Source organism: Oreochromis aureus, linkage group 9 (assembly GCF_013358895.1).
Source record: "Oreochromis aureus strain Israel breed Guangdong linkage group 9, ZZ_aureus, whole genome shotgun sequence".
Lineage (NCBI taxonomy): Eukaryota > Metazoa > Chordata > Actinopteri > Cichliformes > Cichlidae > Oreochromis > Oreochromis aureus.
Window position 1 is genome coordinate 31,194,483 of NC_052950.1, and position 23,276 is coordinate 31,217,758.

General features: G+C 40.1%; 1 protein-coding gene and 2 long non-coding RNA genes across 5 annotated transcripts; all 3 read left to right on the forward strand.

Annotated features, from left to right (window-relative positions):
• Nucleotides 1–7,188: 7,188 nt before the first annotated feature.
• On the forward strand, nt 7,189–9,449 carry LOC120441774. Of its 3 annotated transcripts, XR_005614265.1 has the most exons (6): nt 7,189–7,543; nt 7,661–7,781; nt 8,018–8,153; nt 8,379–8,498; nt 8,603–8,704; nt 8,850–9,449. It is a non-coding gene; the product is annotated as an uncharacterized LOC120441774 (long non-coding RNA). The 3 variants fall into 3 exon arrangements; XR_005614267.1 differs by lacking the exon at nt 8,379–8,498 and having other exon boundaries at nt 7,191–7,543; nt 8,641–8,704; XR_005614266.1 differs by lacking the exon at nt 7,661–7,781 and having other exon boundaries at nt 7,191–7,543.
• A 2,066-nt stretch (nt 9,450–11,515) lies between these two features.
• On the forward strand, nt 11,516–14,530 carry LOC120441721. The gene is made up of 6 exons (XM_039617068.1): nt 11,516–11,794; nt 11,894–12,081; nt 12,303–12,434; nt 12,640–12,711; nt 13,966–14,324; nt 14,459–14,530. The coding sequence occupies exons 3-6, from the start codon at nt 12,303–12,305 to the stop codon at nt 14,466–14,468; spliced, it is 573 nt and encodes a 190-aa protein (XP_039473002.1). The 5' UTR covers nt 11,516–11,794; nt 11,894–12,081; the 3' UTR covers nt 14,469–14,530.
• Nucleotides 14,531–21,217: 6,687 nt separating this feature from the next.
• On the forward strand, nt 21,218–22,244 carry LOC120441963. Its single transcript, XR_005614422.1, has 3 exons — nt 21,218–21,388; nt 21,503–21,593; nt 21,973–22,244. It is a non-coding gene; the product is annotated as an uncharacterized LOC120441963 (long non-coding RNA).
• Nucleotides 22,245–23,276: the final 1,032 nt, after the last annotated feature.

The following is a 23,276-nucleotide window of genomic DNA, read 5'->3' on the forward strand; positions in this document are numbered from 1 at the left end:
AGCACAAAGACCCACACAGCTGGATTTGGATATTTAACATTCTTTCAGTAAAAATTAAACCCTGCATGAGTCCATGAATATCTGCCATTAATCAGATGAAAGCCTCTGCTGTAGCACCCTGTCATCCATTCATCCAAGAGATGTAACCAAGATACTGCCTCTATTAGATAATTATTAGATAATCATTTTTGAAAATAATCTTTAACATCTGATTAATTTCAGATTTTTAATGTCAGATTTTACACGGTCAGGTGTAGCAGAGTTTAACTCAGAAAATTAAACTGTAACTCAAAATTTCTTTAAAAAAAATTTCAAACGGGCCATCATGATAAAGGGAATGTGTGCAGTTTTGATGCTCCGTAAGTTCTGTGCTGAACAGCGTGGCTGACTCTTTGTATCTACTATTGCCTCCACAGTCTGAGTCCACACAGGTAATGAGCCATTATGACCAATTATGGAGTCCACTGCACTGCCAGCTCACGCTTTTTTGAGGTTATGTCAAAAGATTTCTTGGAAATAAACACGGACTATTTGTTTAGGCAGTCTGTGTCAGTGGGCTCAGTCAGTGGTCACATTGTCTTATTACAATGAACACATGCAGTGTAGTTTATTTTTGAGTTAATCCAGCCTTCTACCTGCAAGAAATCTTTAGTGCAGTATGTAATCTGCTTCTGAAAATAGCTCCCAGCAAGAAGAATTTCTTCTTTCAGCTCTAATCCATGAAAAAAAGACAAAAAAAAAAACTTGGTTGGTCTGTTCATTGTCACCGCTCTGATGTCAGGTGTACATGATTGGAGGATTTGGGGTTGGGTTCTCTGCTCGTTCATCACTGCAGATTTTAGTTAGATTTGTTTGTCCGTGGGAACTGTGGGAACCTTAAATTACATTTTGGATGTAAACATAAAGAAGAGCCTGAAGGGGTGTGAAGAAAAACAGATTTTAAACTTTGTTTTTTTAACTGGACTCTGGTGCCATCCTGTGGCTGCTATGAAACAAAAGTGAAGTAATGAAAATAAAAAATGTTCTCAGTTTTCCTTGTTTGCCAAACTTCTCTCTAAAAACCAAGTCTGGTCCCTGTGTTTTTATTACAGTCTCTACAGTGTGAGATAATAAAAGGAGGATGTTGAAGGCAGCACCGCTCCACCTGCACTATACACACTATACAATTTTTTCATAACAGATGAGTTTTGTTTTTTTGGTTTTTTTGGGGGTTGTTTTTGTTTTGTTTGTTTTTTGGGGTGTGGGTCCTTTTTTTTTATTCCCACCTATAAAAAGTAGCCTTTCCTTTTTTCCAGCGGTCGTGGCCGCTAAAGAGCTGAGCCTTAAAACTGCAAATCCGGCACGGCGCTGTCACGCTGATGGCGATAGTCGAAAACTATTGCCTGGATGGCGAAACTCCCAGTAGCCAGGAGAATGCCAGGAAGGGTTTGTTCATATGAAATAGGAAAAAAAAAATACAAAGCATTAAACAGTGTTAAAAACACAACAGCCTTTATAAATGCAGTTTGGACCACTTTGCAGTTATTTATTTGTAAAAAATGTTTGGAATCATGTATGATTTTCGTTCCACTTCTCACGTGTACACCACTTTGTGTTGGTCTTTCACGTGGAATTCCAATAAAATTGATTCATGTTTGTGGCTGTAATGTGACAAAATGTTGTAAAATTGATTCATGTTTGTGGCTGTAATGTGACAAAATGTAAATTCAAGGGGGCCGAATACTTTTGCAAACCACTGTAAAACAGAACAAAATACAAAGCATGAAAAAATGTTAAAAACACCACAGTCTTTATAAATGTAGTTTGGAATCAGAAGCAAGTTTCATCAGGTCATCACTTAAAGACTGGATATCCCACCTGCTGTGGAGTTTTAATGCAGTACAGTTGTTATTATTAAACTCCTGTCACATTCTGACTGTTAAAATGAATAACATTCATATATGAAATGAAATTGTCTCAAGAAAACTGTATATGGTGTTAAATAGGCCTAAACTACTGTACTCTAATGTCGGCAATAAGGGCGGTACTTCAAGAGCCATATATTTTATGAGCTGGTACTCATTGTGATATATAGAGGACAGCAGGAGCAGAACAGACACACAGCAACAACCAACAACAACCCTGCAAGTGGACCTATTTTGGGGGGGCTTGTGTATCATGTAAAGCACTGTGCAATGCTCTATGTGACAAATATTAAAAAATAAATTTCATTAGTATAGATGGAATATTTTGTTCTCTACGAATGCCCAGCAGCCCTGAAACCCTCTGAACTCTAATGTTCACAATCCAATAAATCGATAGACTTTGAGGAGCATGAATTAGACTGGATAAGAATTTTTATGGAACTTCTTTTATCCTGGACCTGGAAGAACCCTTGACCCCAAGCAAGCTCATGCCATCCCCCTGTACCCAGCTCCACTTGTTTGTGAAACAAAGCTGTGTCCCATTGGTTCTCCTGTTTGGTCTACAGGAGAACCAATGGGGCGATTGTGGCTCAAGAGTTGGGAGTTCACCTTGTAATCGGAAGGTTGCCGGTTCGAGCCCCGGCTTGGACAGTCTCAGTCGTTGTGTCCTTGGGCAAGACACTTCACCCGTTGCCTACTGGTGGTGGTCAGAGGGCCCGGTGGCGCCAGTGTCCGGCAGCCTCGCCTCTGTCAGTGCGCCCCAGGGTGGCTGTGGCTACAATGTAGCTTGCCATCACCAGTGTGTGAATGTATGGGTGGATGACTGAACGTGTAAAGCGCTTTGGGGCCCTTAGGGACTAGTAAAGTGCTATACAAATACAGGCCATTTACCTTAGTAATTTAGACATCCTCAACAAAACGAACAGTAAGTATGGAAAATTCAAGTCCATGTCAAGTTCTTGTCAACGGGAAGAGAAAAAGTGTCTCATCAGTTTGATACCTGCTACGTGAAGGTGTTAGAAAAGATTTGCATCAATAAGATTTCTTTTTCTGGTCTATTATGGTTACTTGTGAGTTTAGACTATTCAGACATCTATGAGGGCTGTGATAAGAGAAGAAGAAGGTTTTAGAGATGTTAAAAGTTTGCCTATACTTTCACATTTTAAAACACTCTAAACACAGTTACTCCTGCTACAGAACCTGCTGCCTTCTGGTGGTGTCTAATAATCTTAGGCCCCCTCCTCGATTCAGAGATGGTCTTTCCCTTTTCACGTAAATGGGCTCCTTGACTCCGCCCTCAACCTAGCGTTCCTCCCTGACCAGGATGTGTACATCCTCATCATTGAAAGAGTGTCCACTGGCCTGTAGGTGTGAATAGACTGCAGAGTCCTGGCGTGACGCAACACGTTCTCACTCCCAACTCGTCAAATGTGTGACGCATGGTCAGGCTCCCTCTGCTTCACTTATCGACGCGCAGGTAGGGATGGGTATTGATAAGATTTTAACGATTCCGATTCCATTTTCGATTCTGTTTAACGATTTGATTCTTTATCGATTCTCTTATCGATTCTTATTTTTAAAAAGGAGAACACTAAGGTCGATTAGCTTAAAATTTTGTTTTATATCTTCTCTTTGAACAAGATAGAAATTTAGGAGTAACATGGCCTTATAAACCCAACAGTGAGATCTTAAGAGATCCAGCCTATGGCTCTTCAATGGGGTGTCACAGGGTCCCCGGGGAAAATTGTAAATGTAAAATAATAAAATAAATATTCTTCTGTAGCAATAACAAAGTATAACATAAATTATTCTGTAGCAATTACACAAGAATATTCAGTAATGTCCCTGCCTACAATTAAACACATTCACTTACCATCTGCTGTGGCAAATGGCTGCAAGGTTTTTACCACAAACTTAGTCACTGCTCGGTGACATTCGGGCCTGAAAAGAGACGCTACCGGTGGACTGCAGCGACAACTGCCAGCGAGCGCCAGCCAGACTGTCTGTCTCTCTCATCACGGTCACCTAAATGCACAGTAATGGCAGGTTTTGTAATAAGGCAGATCGCGCTAACATAATATGCACTGTTAGTTGATTATTTACCTGCCGCATTAACGGGAGAGGACGTGCAAACGTTACCGCTGCTGCTGGGTTGAGATTCACGAGTCCAGAGCGGAATTAAAAACACGACATTCATTTAAGGTTATCGCGTGTTTTGTGAGCAAATGCTTTTGCATATTCGTAGTGTTTCCTCGCTTAAATGAAATATCTACTTTGCAAGTATTGCAAGTTGCCCTGTTGTCATCCTTTCTCGTAAAGTATAACCAAACTTTTAAGCGTTTGAGCCGCTTAGGCGCCGTGTTTCCTGCCAGGTACGCTCCGACGCTCCGCAACGTGGTGACGTCATTCGGGGCAACTGGAATCGATAAGGGAATCGTTTGCAAAAATGGCAAACGATTCCAAGGAATTGAAACAGTGGGAATCGGTTCTCAACAAGAACCGGTTTTCGATACCCATCCCTACGCGCAGGGTACCCCCCTCGCGTCGAGAATTGACGTGCAGGGTCCTCTCATTGAATACTATAGAGCTCCCTAAACGTTGTTTATTGACAAGAGATTGCCGCGGAAGAGCCTGTTGTCCGTATATTTATAAATTTCCGAAATCACATTGTAGTGACGTGTACTGAACACAATATATTATATAATGTAAACAACTACCTGAGAAACAGCAGATACAGCAGCTAAATTAATTATAGGCTATTACTTTTGTATCGTTTATTGCATTCATGGAGGGAGAGGTGTATGCTGGGTAATGGCACAGCTAGCGACACGGTGACTTTATTCACCCGCTTCGGCTGTTATCAGTCCATACAATGGGCGTTATTAGCAGAAATCAGTCCCATAGATATGGGCCATCTCCACCTGCTAGATTGTTCAGAAGGTTGATCATCCATCCAGATGGAGGATCAGTAACAGGAGCGTGGGAAGACTCCAGAATCCACTCTGGCTGGAATCCGGTGGATACAGCAGTGTTTACAGGTAAGACCATTTAAACGGACAGCATTTATAGAATGACTATTAAAAGTCAGCGAGTGTCAATAATGTTAATGTGGTTATGTTAGTAATACAACGAGTGCTAATATAACAGCTTTAAGATGCATTTGTAGATATTATCACGTGTTTTACCGTCTTTATGGTGCTAGCTTAAAGTTACGGTGTAAACGTTAGCTTATATTGTAGTAAAGCTGTTACTGTTTAAAGGATGTTAGCACAGAAATATTAGCTTCTGTCATGACTGATGAAGTTACTAGTTAATAAAGTTTCCAGTAAAGTGATTAATCGCAGCCACAGATTAACAGTAAATATCCCGATTAGCTTCAATGCATCTGTTATAAATATGTGCACGTTTCAGTGCTTCGTTTAAACTGTATGATACTTATACTGACCCAGGGTCAGTGTAAATACAATCCTAGCTGTGTGAACAAAGCCTGGCTCCTTTAATCCTGCATGACAAACCTCAGGATTCAGGTTTTTATTACTATTTCCTGCTGGCACACCTGTCACACCTGAGAGTCAGCTAGAAGCTTACAGTGACGTGGACATCATGCAAAGACTGCCAGACTCTGTAATACTGTAAATGATCAGTGACTCAGGTTAACACTAAACTTTAAACGGTACCTCTGTGTCTCTGTGTGCTGAACATCTAGAATCAGATTGAGTCAGGCTGCATCAGCTGAATCTGTTATTTGTAAATATCAATATTTTTTATTCAGGTGTGGGGATAATATGTAAGACTGCAGTGAAGAGATGTACCAGATTAATCCCTGGCCAAAGGTATCGTACTTAAATCAGACTACTGATCCAGCCACATCAGCCTTTTGTGAGGTCTGTTTAAAGTAGACTTAAATTGAACTCCAGGTTCCTGAGAGGTGGACTGTGAGCACAGGAACACATGTTCATACATACAGCTGTAGCAAGCTTACATTAATTTTAAATAGATTTGTTACTCTGACGTCTGTCTCTGTGTTAGTCCTCTGACAGACTGGTACCTGTCCAGGTTTGCTCTACCTATGACTACTGGGACAGGCTCTTGCTCCTGTAATACAAATTTTCTATTATTCTCATTTAAAGTATTTAAGTGCTTATGCATATGCTTAGTTGTGACACTGTTATAGACTGTTCAGTGAAAGTTTCTAAAATTAGATGAACTTACTTCAGCGTCAGCAGTTTGAGAAAACAACTCCCTTTACAGGTGCTGATAAGGCCAAGGGCACAAAACAGCTTAACCATTGATCCGTCAGGTTTCATAGCGAGACGCGTGAAGTGTGATATGATCAGTTTGTAACTTCCTCCCTCTTCCTTGGAATGCATAAAGGAGTGGGAGCACGACTTCTGTGGCAGAGCTGACATGACTGTGAACTGTGATGTTTGATGTGTGTTGGCTCTCCTGCGCGCAGTAATAAATAGCTTGATCACAGCTCTTTCTGTGTTGCAGACTTTATTTACAAAATTCCATGATACACCCCCCCACCGTGAACCTGAATTGAATATTCAAAAGACATTTGTTTAAATAGTTCTAGAAATCTGAGCTGTTGGTGTGGTAATAATATTAGAGCTAGCAATCTTTCTTACTGAATCTCTACTCTGAGTCATGTTACCTTAGATTAATTCTATGTTTACCTGACAGCCTGGACAAATGTGCTGTGTGAAGGATGTAAATCAAATCAGATCTTAACTGCTTACATTTAAGGAGCCTGGTCATATTTAATTGTAATATGAACCAATGATTTTCTGATTGCTGATTCTAAGAGAGTCTTTGTGGAAATCCTGTTTGGCTTTTTGTCATTTTAATTCTCTTTTCCATTTTCCTGAACAGTTCTCCACAGTCGCTGTCCACATGGGTCAGTGGGACCAAGAAGCACACTGCTAATGTGTGGACTCTGACCAGCAACATCCAGCAAGACCCAGACAGCGTTTTCTATCTCCCAGCTGGAGTTTTTTTGTTTGTCTGTGACTGGAGAGTCAGATTTTTGTTGAGGCTGGAGGAACAGCCTCACACTTGCAGAGGTAAGTCAGTTTGTAGAGATCCCTCCCACCCTGGCTTTTATGTGCTAGATTTCTTATCTGAAACAGTAACATTTCAGTGACTGCTGCTTATACCACAGGTTAAAACACTCTACAGATCCCTGATGGGAGAATCATCACTTCTGCCAACAAAGAAGCCTGGTGGATATTTGTTTGCAGTCTGATGATGGGACATCATGCTCTGCATCTTCAAAGTTTGTCTCTTGATTATTATTCATACACAGTAATGTGAAGCATGCTCATATCTAGTATAACTGGACCAACCTGGTGCTCTTCATTTATGGAGGCTGTTTGAGTCTGAATGTTGGATGTTGTGTATTTCGTGTTCTCTGGGCTTTGTTGTCCTCAGTCTTTTTGCAGGATCAGAAAACAAAACCAGGAGGCCTGTAAATGTTTCTTCTCCAATTGGATGATGATAAGACTGTGACACGGGATGCCACCTTTAGTCTTGTGATGAAGCAAAGCTCAGGAAGAAGTGTGATTAAATGGTACCCACATGTGTGCTGCTGAGAAGGATGTACAGGGGCACCTGCAGCGAAATCCAAGCCTCCTCAGGTTAGTTGTAGTTGCAGAATGCTATAGGACTGAGACAGCTGAGGCATCACATGTTTGATTAAAGCGATGAAAAAGAGAAGTTTCTTCCCTGTAATTATCACTTTTTAAAATCTTTAGCAACTTCAAGTCTGTCAGCGTGCTGAGGTCACAGAAACAAGAAAAGCAGCTTGACTTCAGAGTGTTGTTTAGTTTTCTGTCATCATGATCTCCCCTGAAGTTTATCACTATTATACAAGCAGTAAGTCCACAGTACTGTAATGAAGATTCAGACTTTGGTCACAGTTGCATAATATTTTAATAATATACAGTTATTTTTTGTAATTCATATTTTTTCTGTTAATTAAAAATTTACTTTGTGAAATTTGTATTTGAGAATGCAGAATGTGACAATATATTTTTGTTCAATATTTAATTTCTTTTAGTTGCAATTGTTAAATGAAATATATATATATATATATATATGCGCGCTCACAGATGGTGATGGTGTGGAGAGACGGTGGTGTTTCCTCAGAAGAACCAGCAGAGTCACCAAGGACACGAGTCCATCTCACCACCTTGACTTGCTGACTGATGCTCGTCTGCACTGCACAGAGGAAATCAACTGACCGAGGTTTGTCCAGTGCAGTGTTATGAAATGTATATTTGTTTTATGCTTACAGATATGTTTTTCTTGACAGAGGCTCTGCAGAGGTTAGACAAAGCAGAGAAAATATGTGCTTTACATTTTACTGTGATTTATTGGGATATTTGTTGCCTGATGTTTAGCAGGAATGGAGAAATGGAATCAAAGGGAGAAGTTTTTGATGTTTTTGTAATGATGTAAGTAAATCTCCAGTTTCTGAGTGAGGGAGAGAGGAGTCATCATCCAGGTAAAGTGACGTGGATCAGTGGATACACTTGTCTCTCCTTTAAAGGAGACACTCTTAGAGAGAGACGATCTGAGTAATCATAAAATGTTAGTGCTTTCAAATACACAAACATTTTTAAAGGACAAAATCGAACATCCCACTTTGACTGTAATACAATTAAATCTTTGCATGTGTGTTTTCAAACTCTCAGATGAGCAGGATATCACTATTGCACTGTCTAACCTGCAGGAGCAGCACTGAATGACCACCACACATGAGCATGTTCCTGCAACATTCAGCAGCTTTGCTTTTGGTAAGTAGAGTTACCTAACTACAGTAACTATAAACACATGCCATCCATTTCTAACGGCCTGGTTACTTCCTGTCAGTTATTTTAGAAACCATGTGGTCACCTGACCTAACACTGTTTCTTCTTCTTCTTCCCCTTAATGTTGAAGTGTCAAATGTCAAACAGCTGGAGAGGAGACTAAACCAGTACTGGGCTGTTTCACCAACACGTGCCAGACGCTGTAACTTCATGGTTTCATCACCAGAGACAGCCCCGCCCACCTCAGGACCTCGCCATTGATCATGATGATTATAATAATGACAGCGAGCGGAACTAAAACTGTAAAAATCCACGACCAGAATGTTTAGATGCTTTCTAATTATTAATGAATACTGAGAGCCTCTTTCTGTGTTTTGTCTGGTTTGTTTTGTTTTGTTTTTTACCTCATTTGTTACTAACAAAGTTCACCAAACTCACACAGTTTACATTCTGTATGTTTCCATCTTTACCAGCCACACTCTACCCGCAATTAAGCAAATAATCCTTAGAAATCGTTGTTTTTCTCTTTTGTAATTGATGATAATTCAGTGAATATACTGCGCTGCTTTCTTTTATTGCGTCACACATTGCTTTAAGTTTTTCAGTGTCCAGTTATTTTTTTACTGCTGTTTGAATTCTCTGCATGTTTGACCCTGTAGACTGTTTAATGGACTGCTTGTCTTGTAACCGCTGCCTGTTTTTGACTAAAGATTTGGATTTCTGACTTTAACACAGCCTCTGCGTGTCCTCCCTTTGTGTCCTCTTCCTCTGTGAATGTGTTGCATGTGTCACAGATTCATTTTATTAACACCTTTCCCACAGTCAGTTGCATCAGCATTCATTCACAGCACATTTCAGAAGGATTCAGATTAATACAGTGATCTTATAGTCAGAATTATCCTGACAGAGTGCCACTGTAAATTATCTTTCATCAGGTAAATTTTCAAGTTCAGTATTTCAAAGCAGGTGTTATGAAGAATCATTGGCATTAGGACTGTAACAATATGTACTAACAAAGTCAAAGTTTTTTAATTATGCTAGAATATTGGAAGACAATCAACTTTTAGTGTTTTCTGCATATTAATTATACTGAAATAGAGATGGTGACCATAACTGTACAGAAGCACTAAACAACTGACAACCTAACAAACATTATTGGCCTGAGCCATCATGCACAGTGAGTCTGATCCTTTGCTGTGAGAGTCTGACATGTTTCTGGTCAGTTTGGAAGAAATAATATCACAATGTTGATCTTTTTTTCAATATTCCTTCTCTTTTACAACATGAACTGTGATCAAAGCTACTTATGTTCACAGCATGTAATAATACTGACAGTCCAGGGCATTGTGGTCTGTTGAGCTAGGGTTAGGGTTAGGGTTAACAATTCAGACATATGTAATCAATCTCTTGCTGGATATAACAAACACCTAGGAATTCATATTATAATTTGATTTTCATGAAATATTCATATTCAGTATCAGTCATTTTATATTATAACCATGTATCCACCCAGGCTCATGGTGGGGCAGGGCTCTGTCCTGGGATGCTTGAGTACAAGGTAATGTACACCCTGACCAGGTATCCAGTCTGTCAGAATTGTTTTCAATATTTGGTTCTAAAATATGAGTGAAAACAAAACTCCAACTAGGATTCTTGCATATGATGGGTGAAGTCTGTCTTTGACTGTATTGTCCAGCTGATCCATCAAACCCCCAGCAGGTGAACCTTATTCATGACATGGTAGCAATGTAAAAAATTAAACAGCAAGTCTAAATTTAAAGTGCATTCTAAACTCCTCTTCAATAAATTATATGGATATGCAGTGAGTCATTCAGGACTGTAAAACGTGAACTACAGAACCCAGAGTCTTCATCATTAAATCTGTGGTTGCTTCATTTTTCTATCCTATCTCAGATACTTTAAAGGTTTTAGTAAAGTTGCATTCTCATGGTGAGGCAAAGTGCTTTATGTGTGTGTGTGCGTGCGTGTCATGAACGGCTGTAAAAGCCCTTTAATTACAGAACAAAGCGGGGTTTGAGTTCGAGTTACGGCAGACTGGTGCTACTTCTAAACGGAACGCAGCCTTCCTACGGCGGACAGCTAACAACAGGAATCGGACGCGGTCCACCCTAGTCCACAGCAACCACCATAGCAACAGCCTAGCATGTCTTTAAAACACATTCTTTATTCATAACTATCAAAAACGTGAAATGATTTGTAAAGTGTGAAAGTGTTACAGCTGCAGAGAGCTATGGCGGTATCTTTGGAAGCTGTTTACATAGCTAATAATTAAGTGTGCCTATGCCAAGTAAATTTAGCTTTGAAAGTGATTTTTTTATGTGTTTCTTTATCGATTTCTTTGTTTCGGCACGATGCTAAAGCCAGTTAGCGGATATTCAGCTAAGGCAAGCGTTTCCGTCCCTCCTCCGGTTTTGAAATTGACCTTTGAAACTGTTTTTCTGTGTCTTGACGCTGATATCTACAAAATGACTGTGATTTTATTCCAGTGGTACACGTTTGTAATTAAACCTTTTAAGATACGACTCTCAAAAAAAACTCCCTTCGTTGCAGTTGCGTTTCACACCTCTCTTTGTCTCGTGGCGTTTTGTTGCTGGCTAGTTAGAGGATATTAAGCGTCTCCCGGTTTGAAATTGATTTTGAAAGTGATTTACTTTTAAAGGTATTTTCTGTGTCTTGACGCTGATATCTACAAAATGACTGATTTTTATTCCAGTGGTATCGTTTGTAATTAAAACTTTTAAGATGCGACTCTCACCGCGTACGAAACAATAGCTGCGTTGTAGTCGCGTTTTAGATGGTACAGTGTTTTTACTCCCTTCCAAACAGTAAAGTTCCTCTTTGTCTCTCAGTAGGAAATTTAAACCAGACAGTACAAGGCTACATTTCAGTGTTACAAGCCAATCAGTTTGCTAATTGTTCTATGAGATTTGTTTGCAAAGTTTAAGGTGTTAAGTAGGACTGTGAACATCTGGGTCTGCTTGCTGCTGGCATTCTGCCAGAGCCCCAGCAACAAGACCGCCTCCCAGCAACGAGACTGCCTGTCAGCCTTGCAAGGTACCCAATTTTCCAATTACTCTATAACAAAACTGTTGTGGGCAACAAGACTGTCTCCTAAGTTTGCAAGCCAATCACTTTGCTAAATGTTCTTGTAAGATTTGTTTGAAAAGTTTGAGGTGGTAACTGTGAGCTGTGAACATCTGGGTTTGCTTGCTGCTGGCATTTGACCAGCGTCTCAGCAACAACACTGCCTCCCAGCTTTGCAAGGTAATTACTTTCCCAATTACTGTACACCAAAACGAAGTAACTGTCGTGGTCAACAAATCTGCCTCCCAACTTTCAAGGTAATCACTTTCTCAATTACAATATACAAACTGTTATTGAACTTTACTTAACAAAGCCTTAAGACCGGCTAGTGACACTATCAATATGTCTATTTAAAGAAAAGAGAGATTTTTTTTGTTCTTGTAGTCATCTTGTCTGTCAATGTATCAGAGGGTTAAAATAACAAATTGCTTGAAATGCCAATAATTAATATTCTGTTTTTATGTTGATATTCTACCAGATGCCGAGAAAAAATAAAAGATCCCAGGCACAAAGGAAGCGCTGGAAACCACTTGACCTGGTCGATCCTGCTGTCCCGATGCTCACTGGCCACAACCAAGATGAGGCAGTCAGTAGTTTCCCATCTGACCAGGTAATGAGGATATGGTAGTGATCACAGACAGTTGAACAGTTTTCAAAACACGTTTGAGACAGTTAAGAACACTTACCCATGCAGTTTAGGATTTTTTGTTATAATGTCACACAACTGGCATAACAGTGCATGGTATACAGAACATTTAAATGAAATTAATGTGTCAGGTCACTTAATGTCTTCTATACCCTTTTTCCTGGGTTAGCAAACGGCACCAGCCGGGTTATCTTTGGAAACACAGGATAGACCCACCTCCTTATGTTCCCCAGGTACCAAGGTAAATATCAAAAAATATTCCTCTATTAAGAAATTACAAGGTATGCCCACCCATAGGGCTGCTCGATTATGGCAAAAATGATAATCACAATTATTTTCACTGAAATCTAGATCTCCATTATTTGACAATATTTATTTAACAATAACAATAATTAACAATTGAATAATGGCTTTAAAACATGTATGTTTAGTGAACTTTACAGTGTTGCTCCGTCGTGCAGCTACGACATTGTAGCAAAGTTTACACTTACCCATACAGTTGACCATTTCTATCTTGTAATGTTACCCAACTGGCATAACAGTTCATGCCATGCATTGCATTGTAAAGTGAAATTAAAGTGTCAGGTCACTTAATGTCTTAACATTATATCCTTTTTTGCCTGGGTTAGCAGACAGCACCAGCCAGCTTGTCCTTGGAAACGGAGAATAGACCCACCTCCTTATGTCCTCCAGGCAGTAAATCGGTTTGGCTGAGATCAAAGTTATAAGATTATTGGATTAAATAAAACATTATTAATCAATTGGGTGGTTTCCTCCGGGATTTTCACACAGCTGAATAAACGTCAAACAGAAAACTGCTTAAACAGAAGTGTGAGACAGTCGAGAATTTTCGCCAGTGTCCTGGCCGACTTTATTAAACTCCACCGAGACAGTGGTGACGCAAATCTGCAGGCTAGACCGTCCCATTTCACAGCCTCGTACTTCCGGCCTTCTCAGTCTTCGAAGGACCCGCCCCACATAGACCGCGTAGGTCGGGTCCTCCGAAGGATACAGCCGACATTTTAGGAAACAGCTAATGTGTTATATGTAAAGTAATTAACTGCTTGGAAAATATAAGGAGCAGAAAGTACAGATGTGATTTTTATAAAAGGTCATTAAAAAACAGCACTCAAGCAAATTGCAGATATCTAAAATATTCGTCATTTTTACTTCCCACCTCTGCTCTCTCTCACTGTTCCTGTCACACTCTTTCTACCAGTTTCTGGCTTATCTGATGCTGCATATCTTTAGATTATGCTGTAATATGATTCAGCAGTGATATAATTTGGCTTAATTTGCCTGAACATTTCTTCATTGTTTTACCATAGTTAAAAATGTTTTTCTTTAAAGAAAATCTTTATTTATACAACCCTTGCCACTTAAAAAAATGTCTTACATCATTGTACCAAGAGTTGCATATGTTTTTGCTCAACCTTGAAATGCTTATCATTAAATACTAAACAATAACATGTCACCTTTACCATTCCTTGATCAGCCTTTCCACAACATAAATGAACAACTACTGACAGAGGAGCTACAGAGCAACGCAGTTCAGCACTTCTGGTGTGTCAGTGCAACTCATTGTCAAAGTGATGAAAGGTACACAGAATTCTCTCGAAATCATCAGTGCACATGTAATGCCCTCACATTCCTGGCCTACCTTAATGAGGAACACCAGTTCAACACAGCCCGACTTGATAAGGTGCTTGAACAGGGAGATGCACTATACTGTTGGATTAAAACAAATCTTCAGCAGGAGAGGCGTTATACACAAGATCATCTGACCATGGAGGACCTGCCCAAAGAAGTTCATGCTGACATAAATGTCTACAGTGTGAAAATGGACAACATAAGGTATGGATACCTGAAAGCAGCAGACAAAACTTACCAAAGAAAAGAGTGGTGGTTGCCTCTTGCTAGTCGCCTTGTATGTCTGTCAACAGATGTGAACTATGCTTTGCTCATGGTTTCACCTCAGTGCATTGCAGTTTTCCGTGACAAATCTGGGAGGTATGGATTATTTGATTCACATTCAAGAAGTGCAGCAGGTTTACCCCAGCCAAATGGAACAGCAGTCATGCTCACTTTCACTCATGTGAATGACCTGATCAACCACCTGCATAACCTTTTTCAAAATCAAGGCAGGTATGCAAGATATGAGTTTGTGCCTGTTTCTTTCAAAAGAGTCAGCACTCACAACGAACAGCCTGCACAGTCAACTCGGGCAACAGCAGCAACAGCTACATCATCACCACAAAATGATGAACCACAAATCACAAATTCCACTGTGCAAGTGCCTCAACCAGAATCAGCCCAAACCTACATGACAATGTTAGAAAATACTTCAAACTCATCACAAGACAAAATGGCTTCAAATCAAATCTGTGAACATCAACTTGAAACATCTGTTGACCCAACAAGCAACATCCAGAAAGAACAACAAGAAATTAGCCTCAATAATGAAAGAGATAAAGTAAAAGATAAAACCCACCAAAAAGCAAGAAATGTGAGCAGATTAAATAAAGGACGACGTGGGAAAGCTATTCGTCAAGCTCAAAAAAGTCAGAGGGAGTATGTAAAAGCTAAAGACAAATCTTCAACTGAAGAAGTGGCAAAGAAGACAAACAAAAAAAAAAGACATGAAAGAGAACGATATGCCTGCTGTCGTGAATTTCGAATGAAAAGATTACAGACTATGAAAATTCAATATGCTGAAAACTGTCATTACCGTAAACAAAGACTATTATCAGCCAAAAATTATTATGCAAATCCTCATATTCAAGAAAAAGTAAAAGCCCACAAGGTGAAGAGATACCAAAGTGATCATCATTTTCAACAAAAAATGAGAAACTACATTATCAGAAGATATACCACAGATCCTGACTGTCAAACCAGACAGAAACAATATGTGGTCCAGAGGTACAACACGGATGCCAGCTTTCAAACCAGACAGAAGCAATATGTGGTCCAGAGGTACAACACGGATGCCAGCTTTCAAACCAGACAGAAACAATATATGGACCAGAAATACAAAGAGGATCATGTCAGAGAAAGGAAGAAGGCATACATAAGAACAAATTATGCATCGGATCCAAACTACAGGCACAAACAAAAAAAAATCAATTCATGCCAGGTACCACAATGACTCACAATTCAGACTGCACCATATACAGCGCTGTGCCCAGTACCAGAGACACAAAATGGCTACCACTGCATCTTTCGCCATTTATAAAAAGTTGTGTGCACAGAGAATAAAGAAGAAATACAGACGACTAGTAACACAATTCCAGCAGGGTCCACAGTCTGAAGCACAGCCCCAGCTTGTAGTGAATAGCGTGATGCAAGCAGCCACATTAGCTTTCCGTGAAACAATTAAGTTAGGACCCACCCATGTCTGTACGGTGTGCCACAGAACTCTGTTTCCTAATCAAGTTCAACACTGCAAAAGATCAAAGTATGTTACAAATAGTCACGTTGTTGACACTTGCTTGACAGGAAAATTTGTCCATGTTTGTGATAGTGAATGTACAGCTAATTGTACCTTTCCAAAACAAAGAATGCAAGAGTGGATTTGCTACAACTGTGACAGCCACCTACAATGAGGAAAGATCTCTTCCATCGCAGTGGCAAACAATTTAGCACTAGCACCCATTCCAATTGAACTGAGTCAATTAAATGTACTAGAACGACAACTGATTGCTAAAATTCTCCCGTTTGCCAGAATCATTGCATTACCAAAAGGACAGCAAAGAGCCGTACATGGGGCTGTTGTTTGTGTACCGTCGGATGTGGAAACCACAGTAAACTCTCTTCCCAGACCTTGCAATGAAGCCCAGCTCCTGCAGGTACAACTGAAAAGACACATCAGATTCAAAGGATACCAACACTTCTACACTGTGAACATGAAGAATGTGTTAGCAGGCTTATCAAAGCTAAAAGAGATGCATTCAGAATACAAAGATGTATCTATTGATGATGACACTACTTTTGCTGATCCCACAAATAATCAGATAATCGAGACGGAACATGACACTGCTGATGCAGATATTCAAGATGCACTGCCCAGAAACTTCGACAACCAAATTCTACCAGAAAGAAGAACCACTGAGGATACAACAGCTGGAATACTTGAGCCATGTCATGATGTAAACGAACTATTGGAGCCTGAACAGTCAAATGGAGAGCCCTTACAAGATATGGAGAAAGAAAAGAAAGAACTTCGCCCCGGTCTTGTTCTAGACACCTGTATGCAACCACCAGATATAGCACAGGACATTTTATCATATGGTGAAGGAATATTTAGCATTGCACCCGCCAAAAAGAAATAGACCTGTTGGCTTCTTCTCTGTTCCTAAACTTGAAGCCATGGCCTTTCCTGTGCAGTTCCCAACTGGACAGAACACATTAGATGAAGCCAGACAAGTCAAACTGTCCCCAAGCATGTATTTTAATACACGGCTGTTCTCTGCAGATACACGGTTTGCAACTGACCAAAGCTACCTATTCTTTGCACAGTTTGTAACAGAAACACACATGGCTACAAACAGCATGTCCATCCAATTGCGCAAAGGTAAGGCAATCACCAAGGATGCACGAGAATTTGTAACAGAATGCTTCAAAATAAAGACGAAGTGGAGAGACTGATAAAAACAAAGATGCAACACGCTTCATGAAACCTCTGAGAGGTACTCCAGCCTATTGGGAGAAGGCACTGAAAGATCTCCATGCTATGGTCAGACAGTGAGGAAAGCCAACTTTTTTCCTGACATTTTCAGCTGCTGAAATGAGATGGCCTGAGGTTGTTGAGGTCATAAAAACTCAACAAGGTGAACAAGTGGATTTTTCACAACTTCACTGGAACACAAAGTGTGAAATTCTCCGAAGCAACCCTGTGACTGTGATGCGATTGTTTGAAAAAAGAGTCGATGCACTAATGACCACACTGATCCTGTCCCCGGCACAGCCCATCGGTGAAGTAGAAGATTACTTTTATCGAGTGGAGTTTCAGGCCAGAGGTAGCCCTCATATCCATTTACTGGTTTGGGTCAAAGATGCACCTAAATTTGGAAGCGACCTTGAAGACCACGTGTACAAATTTATTGACAAGTACATAACATGTAAAATGCCGACCAAAATGCCGATCCTGAACTTCACAAAATTGTGTCTGAGGTTCAAGTCCACAGCAGAAATCACTCCAGATCCTGTAAAAAGGTAATGTGTCATGTAGGTTTGGGTTCCCAAACTACCGTAGACCAAACAATGATCACTTTCCCAAGCCCAGATGATGACGATGATCACAATGATAAGCAGCATAGCACAAGTAAGGAGAAAGGCACAAATGAAAACAAAAGCAAAAAACAGACGAATGGCTCTCGCAAGAAAACAGAAAGAGGCCAAAGAAAAACTCCAGCCATTGAGAGATTTGCTCTGTGACCCAAATTCCTCGTTTGAAGACTTGTCTGAGCTGCTTCACAAATGCAAATTAACTTATGAACAATACTTGGATTGTGTCTTCAATTTAAGCAATGGCCATGTCATCCTCTTAAAGCGTGAACCTAATGACTGCTGGGTGAATGCATACAATGCAGATCTGCTGAGAGCCTGGAATGCCAACATGGACATCCAATATGTCATTGATGACTACAGCTGCCTGATGTACATGATGTCTTATGTCTCTAAACCCGAATTTGAGATGACACAATTTCTTAATGGAGTCATCCAGGAGGTCAAAAAGTCCAATGTCAATGAAAGAGATGAAATGAAACAGATAATACAGGCATATGCTAAACACAGAAGTCAGTGCCCAAGAATCCGTGGCAAGGATATGCAGCCTGCCACTAAAAAAAGTGTTCACACAGTGTGGTGTTCATACAGACTGATGATGATGCCCTGAAAATGAGTCTCCCGATGAGCAGGTTGCAGAGCATGGCACCAGATGATGAAAATGTGTGGATGTCTGGATTGCCAGAAAAATATGCAAACAGACCCAGAACACCTGAGTTTGAAAGAATGTGTTTGGCTGAATTTGCTTCAGAGTACAGGATTCTCTACAGCCGTCAAACAGAGTCAAAAATGCCATCCTCTTTTGAATAACATGGGTTATATTCAAAAGAGAACAAGAGGAAACCTGCAATAATCAGATATCCTCGGTTCTCAGAAAAGAAACAACCAGAGAAGTTTTATAGCAGACTACTAAAACTTTATTTTCCACATCGATCAAATGATGACCTTAAAAACACAAAATACCCCACATCAGAACAGTTCTACAAAAGTGGATGAAAACATGGTTTTGCAGTACGGCCAATTGTTACCTTTAACAAAAAGCGTTATGAAAGCCATGGCAAAACAATGGAAAGGGCACTGGAACAGATTGAACAACAAGGCCCACTTATCAATGCATGGAACACCTTTGCACCTGAGGTTGAAGTAGATCGTTTAGAGTGTGTGGCCCAACGACAATCCAGACATGACACTGACGAAAATGAAATGGACATTGTTCCAGACTACCAAGTCAGTGGTAGCAGCAGTGGAGCCATGCCAGCAATCATAGCACCAAAGCTGAGCCCAGACTTTGTCAGAAAAATGTACCAAAGTCTGAATGAAACCCAAGCATCCATATTCTCACGCAGTGCGTGAGTGGTGTTTCAAACTTGTGTGGGGTCACTGTCCTGAGCAGTTCTTTTATTTTGTCTCTGGAGGAGCTGGCTGTGGAAAATCACATGTTATCAAGTGCATATATGAGGAGGCAACAAAGATTTTGCACCAACTCCCCAGATTCCGTGACCAAGCAGACATGTCCTACCCTGCAGTACTGCTGACTGCATTTACTGGCACTGCAGCTTTTAACATATCTGGGAAAACACTGCACTCTCTGCTAAAGCTGCCAAAATCTTTAAAACCGCCATATCAGGGCCTGGGGAATGCACTGGATGAAGTGAGAGCTTCACTTTCAAATGCAGAGATTCTGGTCATTGATGAGATATCTATGATTTCTAAAGACCTTTTGCCTACATCCACTGGAGACTTCAGCAGATCAAAGGAAACAAGAAGCCTTTTGGTGGGATGTCTATCCTTGCAGTAGGAGACTTTTACCAGCTGCCACCCTTGAAAAAGCCAAACCACTCTGTGTGTACGAGGACAATGTCCTTGATCTCTGGAAAGACTATTTCCACATGGTCAACCTGACAGAAATCATGCGACAGAAAGATGATCATTCTTTTGCTGAAGTTCTGAACAGGATAAGAGTGAAGCAAAAACAGATTCTCTTGAAGCCAATGATAAAGCCTTGCTCACACAAGCTATCCATGACATAAAAGACTGTCCATCTAATGTATTACACATTTATGCTACAAACAAAGAGGTCGACAAACACAATTCAGCAACTGTAACTGCTCTTCATTCTGATATCATAAATATTCAGGCGAAGACTACAGAAAAGACCCACGAACGGGTGAGATGGTCCTCCTGGCAGATATGATGAAAGGCAACAAAAGAGATTTACCTGATAACATACAAGCTGCACCTGGAGTGCATGTTATGATTATTAGAAATTTGGATGTTGAAGATGGGCTTGTTAATGGGACATTTGGAACAATCACGAACATTGTGACAACACACAGGATGGACCAAAAACTGTGAATCTCATTGGACTTACGCTGGACAATCAAAATTCTGGGCAAAATTTCGCAGAAAAATACAAGGATCCTCAGACAACCTCGTATATATTGAGAAATGTGAAGAATCTACAAGTAAAAAGGAGTTCTTCGCAGGCAATTTCCAATGAAGTTGGCCTTTGCATGTACAGCTCACAAAGTACAAGGCATGACAATGGAGTCAGCAGTAGTATGTTTGAAGCGTGTTTTGAGCCTGGAATGGCCTATGTCGCACTCAGCCGCACAACCTCTTAAAGGACTGTACATCACAGACTTTGATGAAAGGAAAATCTATGCTGATCCTGCCATCACAGATGCACTCAAAAATATGAGACATGCATCATTTGAGAATGCAAGACCACTGTTGCAATTCTTAAAATCAGTTGTTCCCACAGTCCCCACGTTGACAATTATCCATCACAATGCACAAGGTCTCCCAACTCACATGGAGGACATGAGATGCCACCATGAACTCAGCCTTGCTGATGTTTTATGTATAACAGAAACTCACTTGTCTGGATCATCAGTTTCTCCCGCTTCCAGCTGGAACAGTACAACATGGCCACGCCGCAACAGACACGTCTCTTACACAAACCATACAGACATGGCAAAGGTAAATGGCGGTGGAGTTGCAATGTACTACAAAACAGTTCTTACAGCAGAGTCTCGAAAATACCTGCAAAATGTGACTGACCTTGAATTTGTTGTTATCAAGGTTGAATCGCCAGTCACAGCTTTGATAGCAACTGTATACAGGCCACCAAATTACAGCCACGTGAGGTTTTTACCACAAATGCAATGTCTTTTGGACTCATTGGAAATGATGAATTGCCAACCAATTATTGTTTGTGGAGACTTCAATGAGGACCTTATGAGCAGAGGAAAAAAACCATCCAAGAACTGTTTCAGTCAAGAGAATATGCACAACTTATTACTGCTGCAACTACCGAAAAACACACATTGATTGATCACCTTTACATATCACAGCCATACGCCTGCCTCCAATCAGGTGTTCTGAATACATATCACAGTTATCACAACCCCATTTATTGTGTAATTCACTAACACAAAATGACTGCAAGGTTGTGAGGATATGGACTTGCCAAGTGATCTTAGTGTCTTTGCAACTGAGCACACTCTACCAGCAACACTGACAGCTCACCAGTGGGAGCTGATAGATAAGACTGCTCTCATCCATTGAAGAGCTGACCAGAAACGTGAACAGAAAGACTGCAACTGCACCTGATGGGATCCCTGCCATAACAGGTAATTGTATTTTTGTTTCTTACTTTATATTGTAACATTTGATATTGATATTGTTTGAAACAAATTATAATCTCATCCATTCATTAAGTCATCCATTCATTCATAACTCCTCAGATGTGTTCTGTCCAGTGAAGGCAGTGGAGAAGCCCTACACTGATCTTGAAACTGTGCCACGCTACTAGAAACCGGCTACAAGGATGGGCAGGTATAGTGAAATTAAAATGCACCTTTTGTACAACAGGTTTATATACAGTCAAGTGATCAAAAGACACCAGTATTAAACCCATTTAAACCAACTACATGCTTGGATTGAAACTGTATACAGGCCACCAAATTACAGCCACGTGTGGTTTTTACCTCACATAGCAACTTACCTCATCCAAAGACACCAGTATTAAGCCAATTTCTTTTTTTTTACTTCATTTTTAATTTAGTTTTGGGTAATTTAGTTCTAAAGTTAGATTTGTTTTTGCAATTATTTATTAGAACTTCATTACTTGCCAGTTTGCTAACTGAAGAGCTGCGCTTTGTGATGTCTCTTGTTTTATTGTTTTAAATTGTGTTTTACTTTTATCTGTTTCTAGCTGTTTTCGCAAAGTCAGCCAACCACTTGCTTCCAAATGACTCTTATCCAGAAGTATCCGTAAGTGCCTCATCAACAGAAACTAAAGTGGAGACCTACCTCTCAGAGAAAAACGCACACATAAGAAAAGCCGACCCACTTCAGTACTGGGAAGAACATCCTAATCTGTTTCCCTCTATGGCTGCTGTTGCGATCCCAGTGTGCCCCCTGTAGCTCTGTGGACAGTTTTGGATTTGTTTACATCTCACCCCAACCGGTCGCGACAGATGGCCGCCTCCCTGAGCCTGGTTCTGCCGGAGGTTTCTTCCTGTCAAAGGGAGTTTTTCCTTCCCACTGTCGCCAAAGTGCTTGCTCATAGGGGGTCATATGATTGTTGGGTTTATCTATATACATTAATGCTTGTATGCTTTTGATTTATACTTTTGCCTTACTCTTCAGTTCATAATATAAAGTTACTTGAATGGTTTCCTTTTCCTTTTTTATTTTATATTGCTTTGCTATTTACCACAATCTAAATATCATGTTTAAATGTCATACATTATTGCAAATGGTATTTGTAGAAAATATTGTTTGAATAACATGATACATTTATTAGTCCCACAAGGGGAAATTTCATAATTTGCATGTGGTATTTTCCCCTTTCACATTTAAATACCTTTGAAATACAAATTGAATACCGCTTAATGGACATTTTTTTTCTACCACTTTAAATGACTCAAAACTGTAAAATCTAAATTGTAACTTCTCTTGAACACCTGACACTAAAGCATAATTTATTTTATTTATTTTATATCTGTTAACTTCTTTTGTAATCATGTAACTGGAGCATCTTTCTCTCATCTCTGTATGCTGCATATAACAGAGATCACAATACAGCTTACTTTGATTTAAATTGAAAATCAGCTGTATTCCATTTCCCTCCTTCTTGTGGTATAAATAGCAAACTATGCTCATGTTGCATATTGCTCCCTCTAGTGTTATAAATGGCAAACGGCACTAATTGAACCACATTAAAGGCAAACTACACTCATTGGCAGTAGCATAGGCACACTTAAAATTTCTCCTGAAATTTTCCCTTTCTAGTATACGATGTAACCATGGAGACAGTCAGTCACGTGAGCTAGCGGTGCACGTTTACTACAGTGAATAAGGTGATTGTGTGCACAGCGTCCACACGCTGCAGAGGGTAAAGACATTACTTCAATATTGTTTTATATTTATATATATTTGCCTTCTGCTGACCATCACCTCAGGTTCACCATTACAGTTTCAGCATACAAATGCACACTGTCTAAATATGAACAC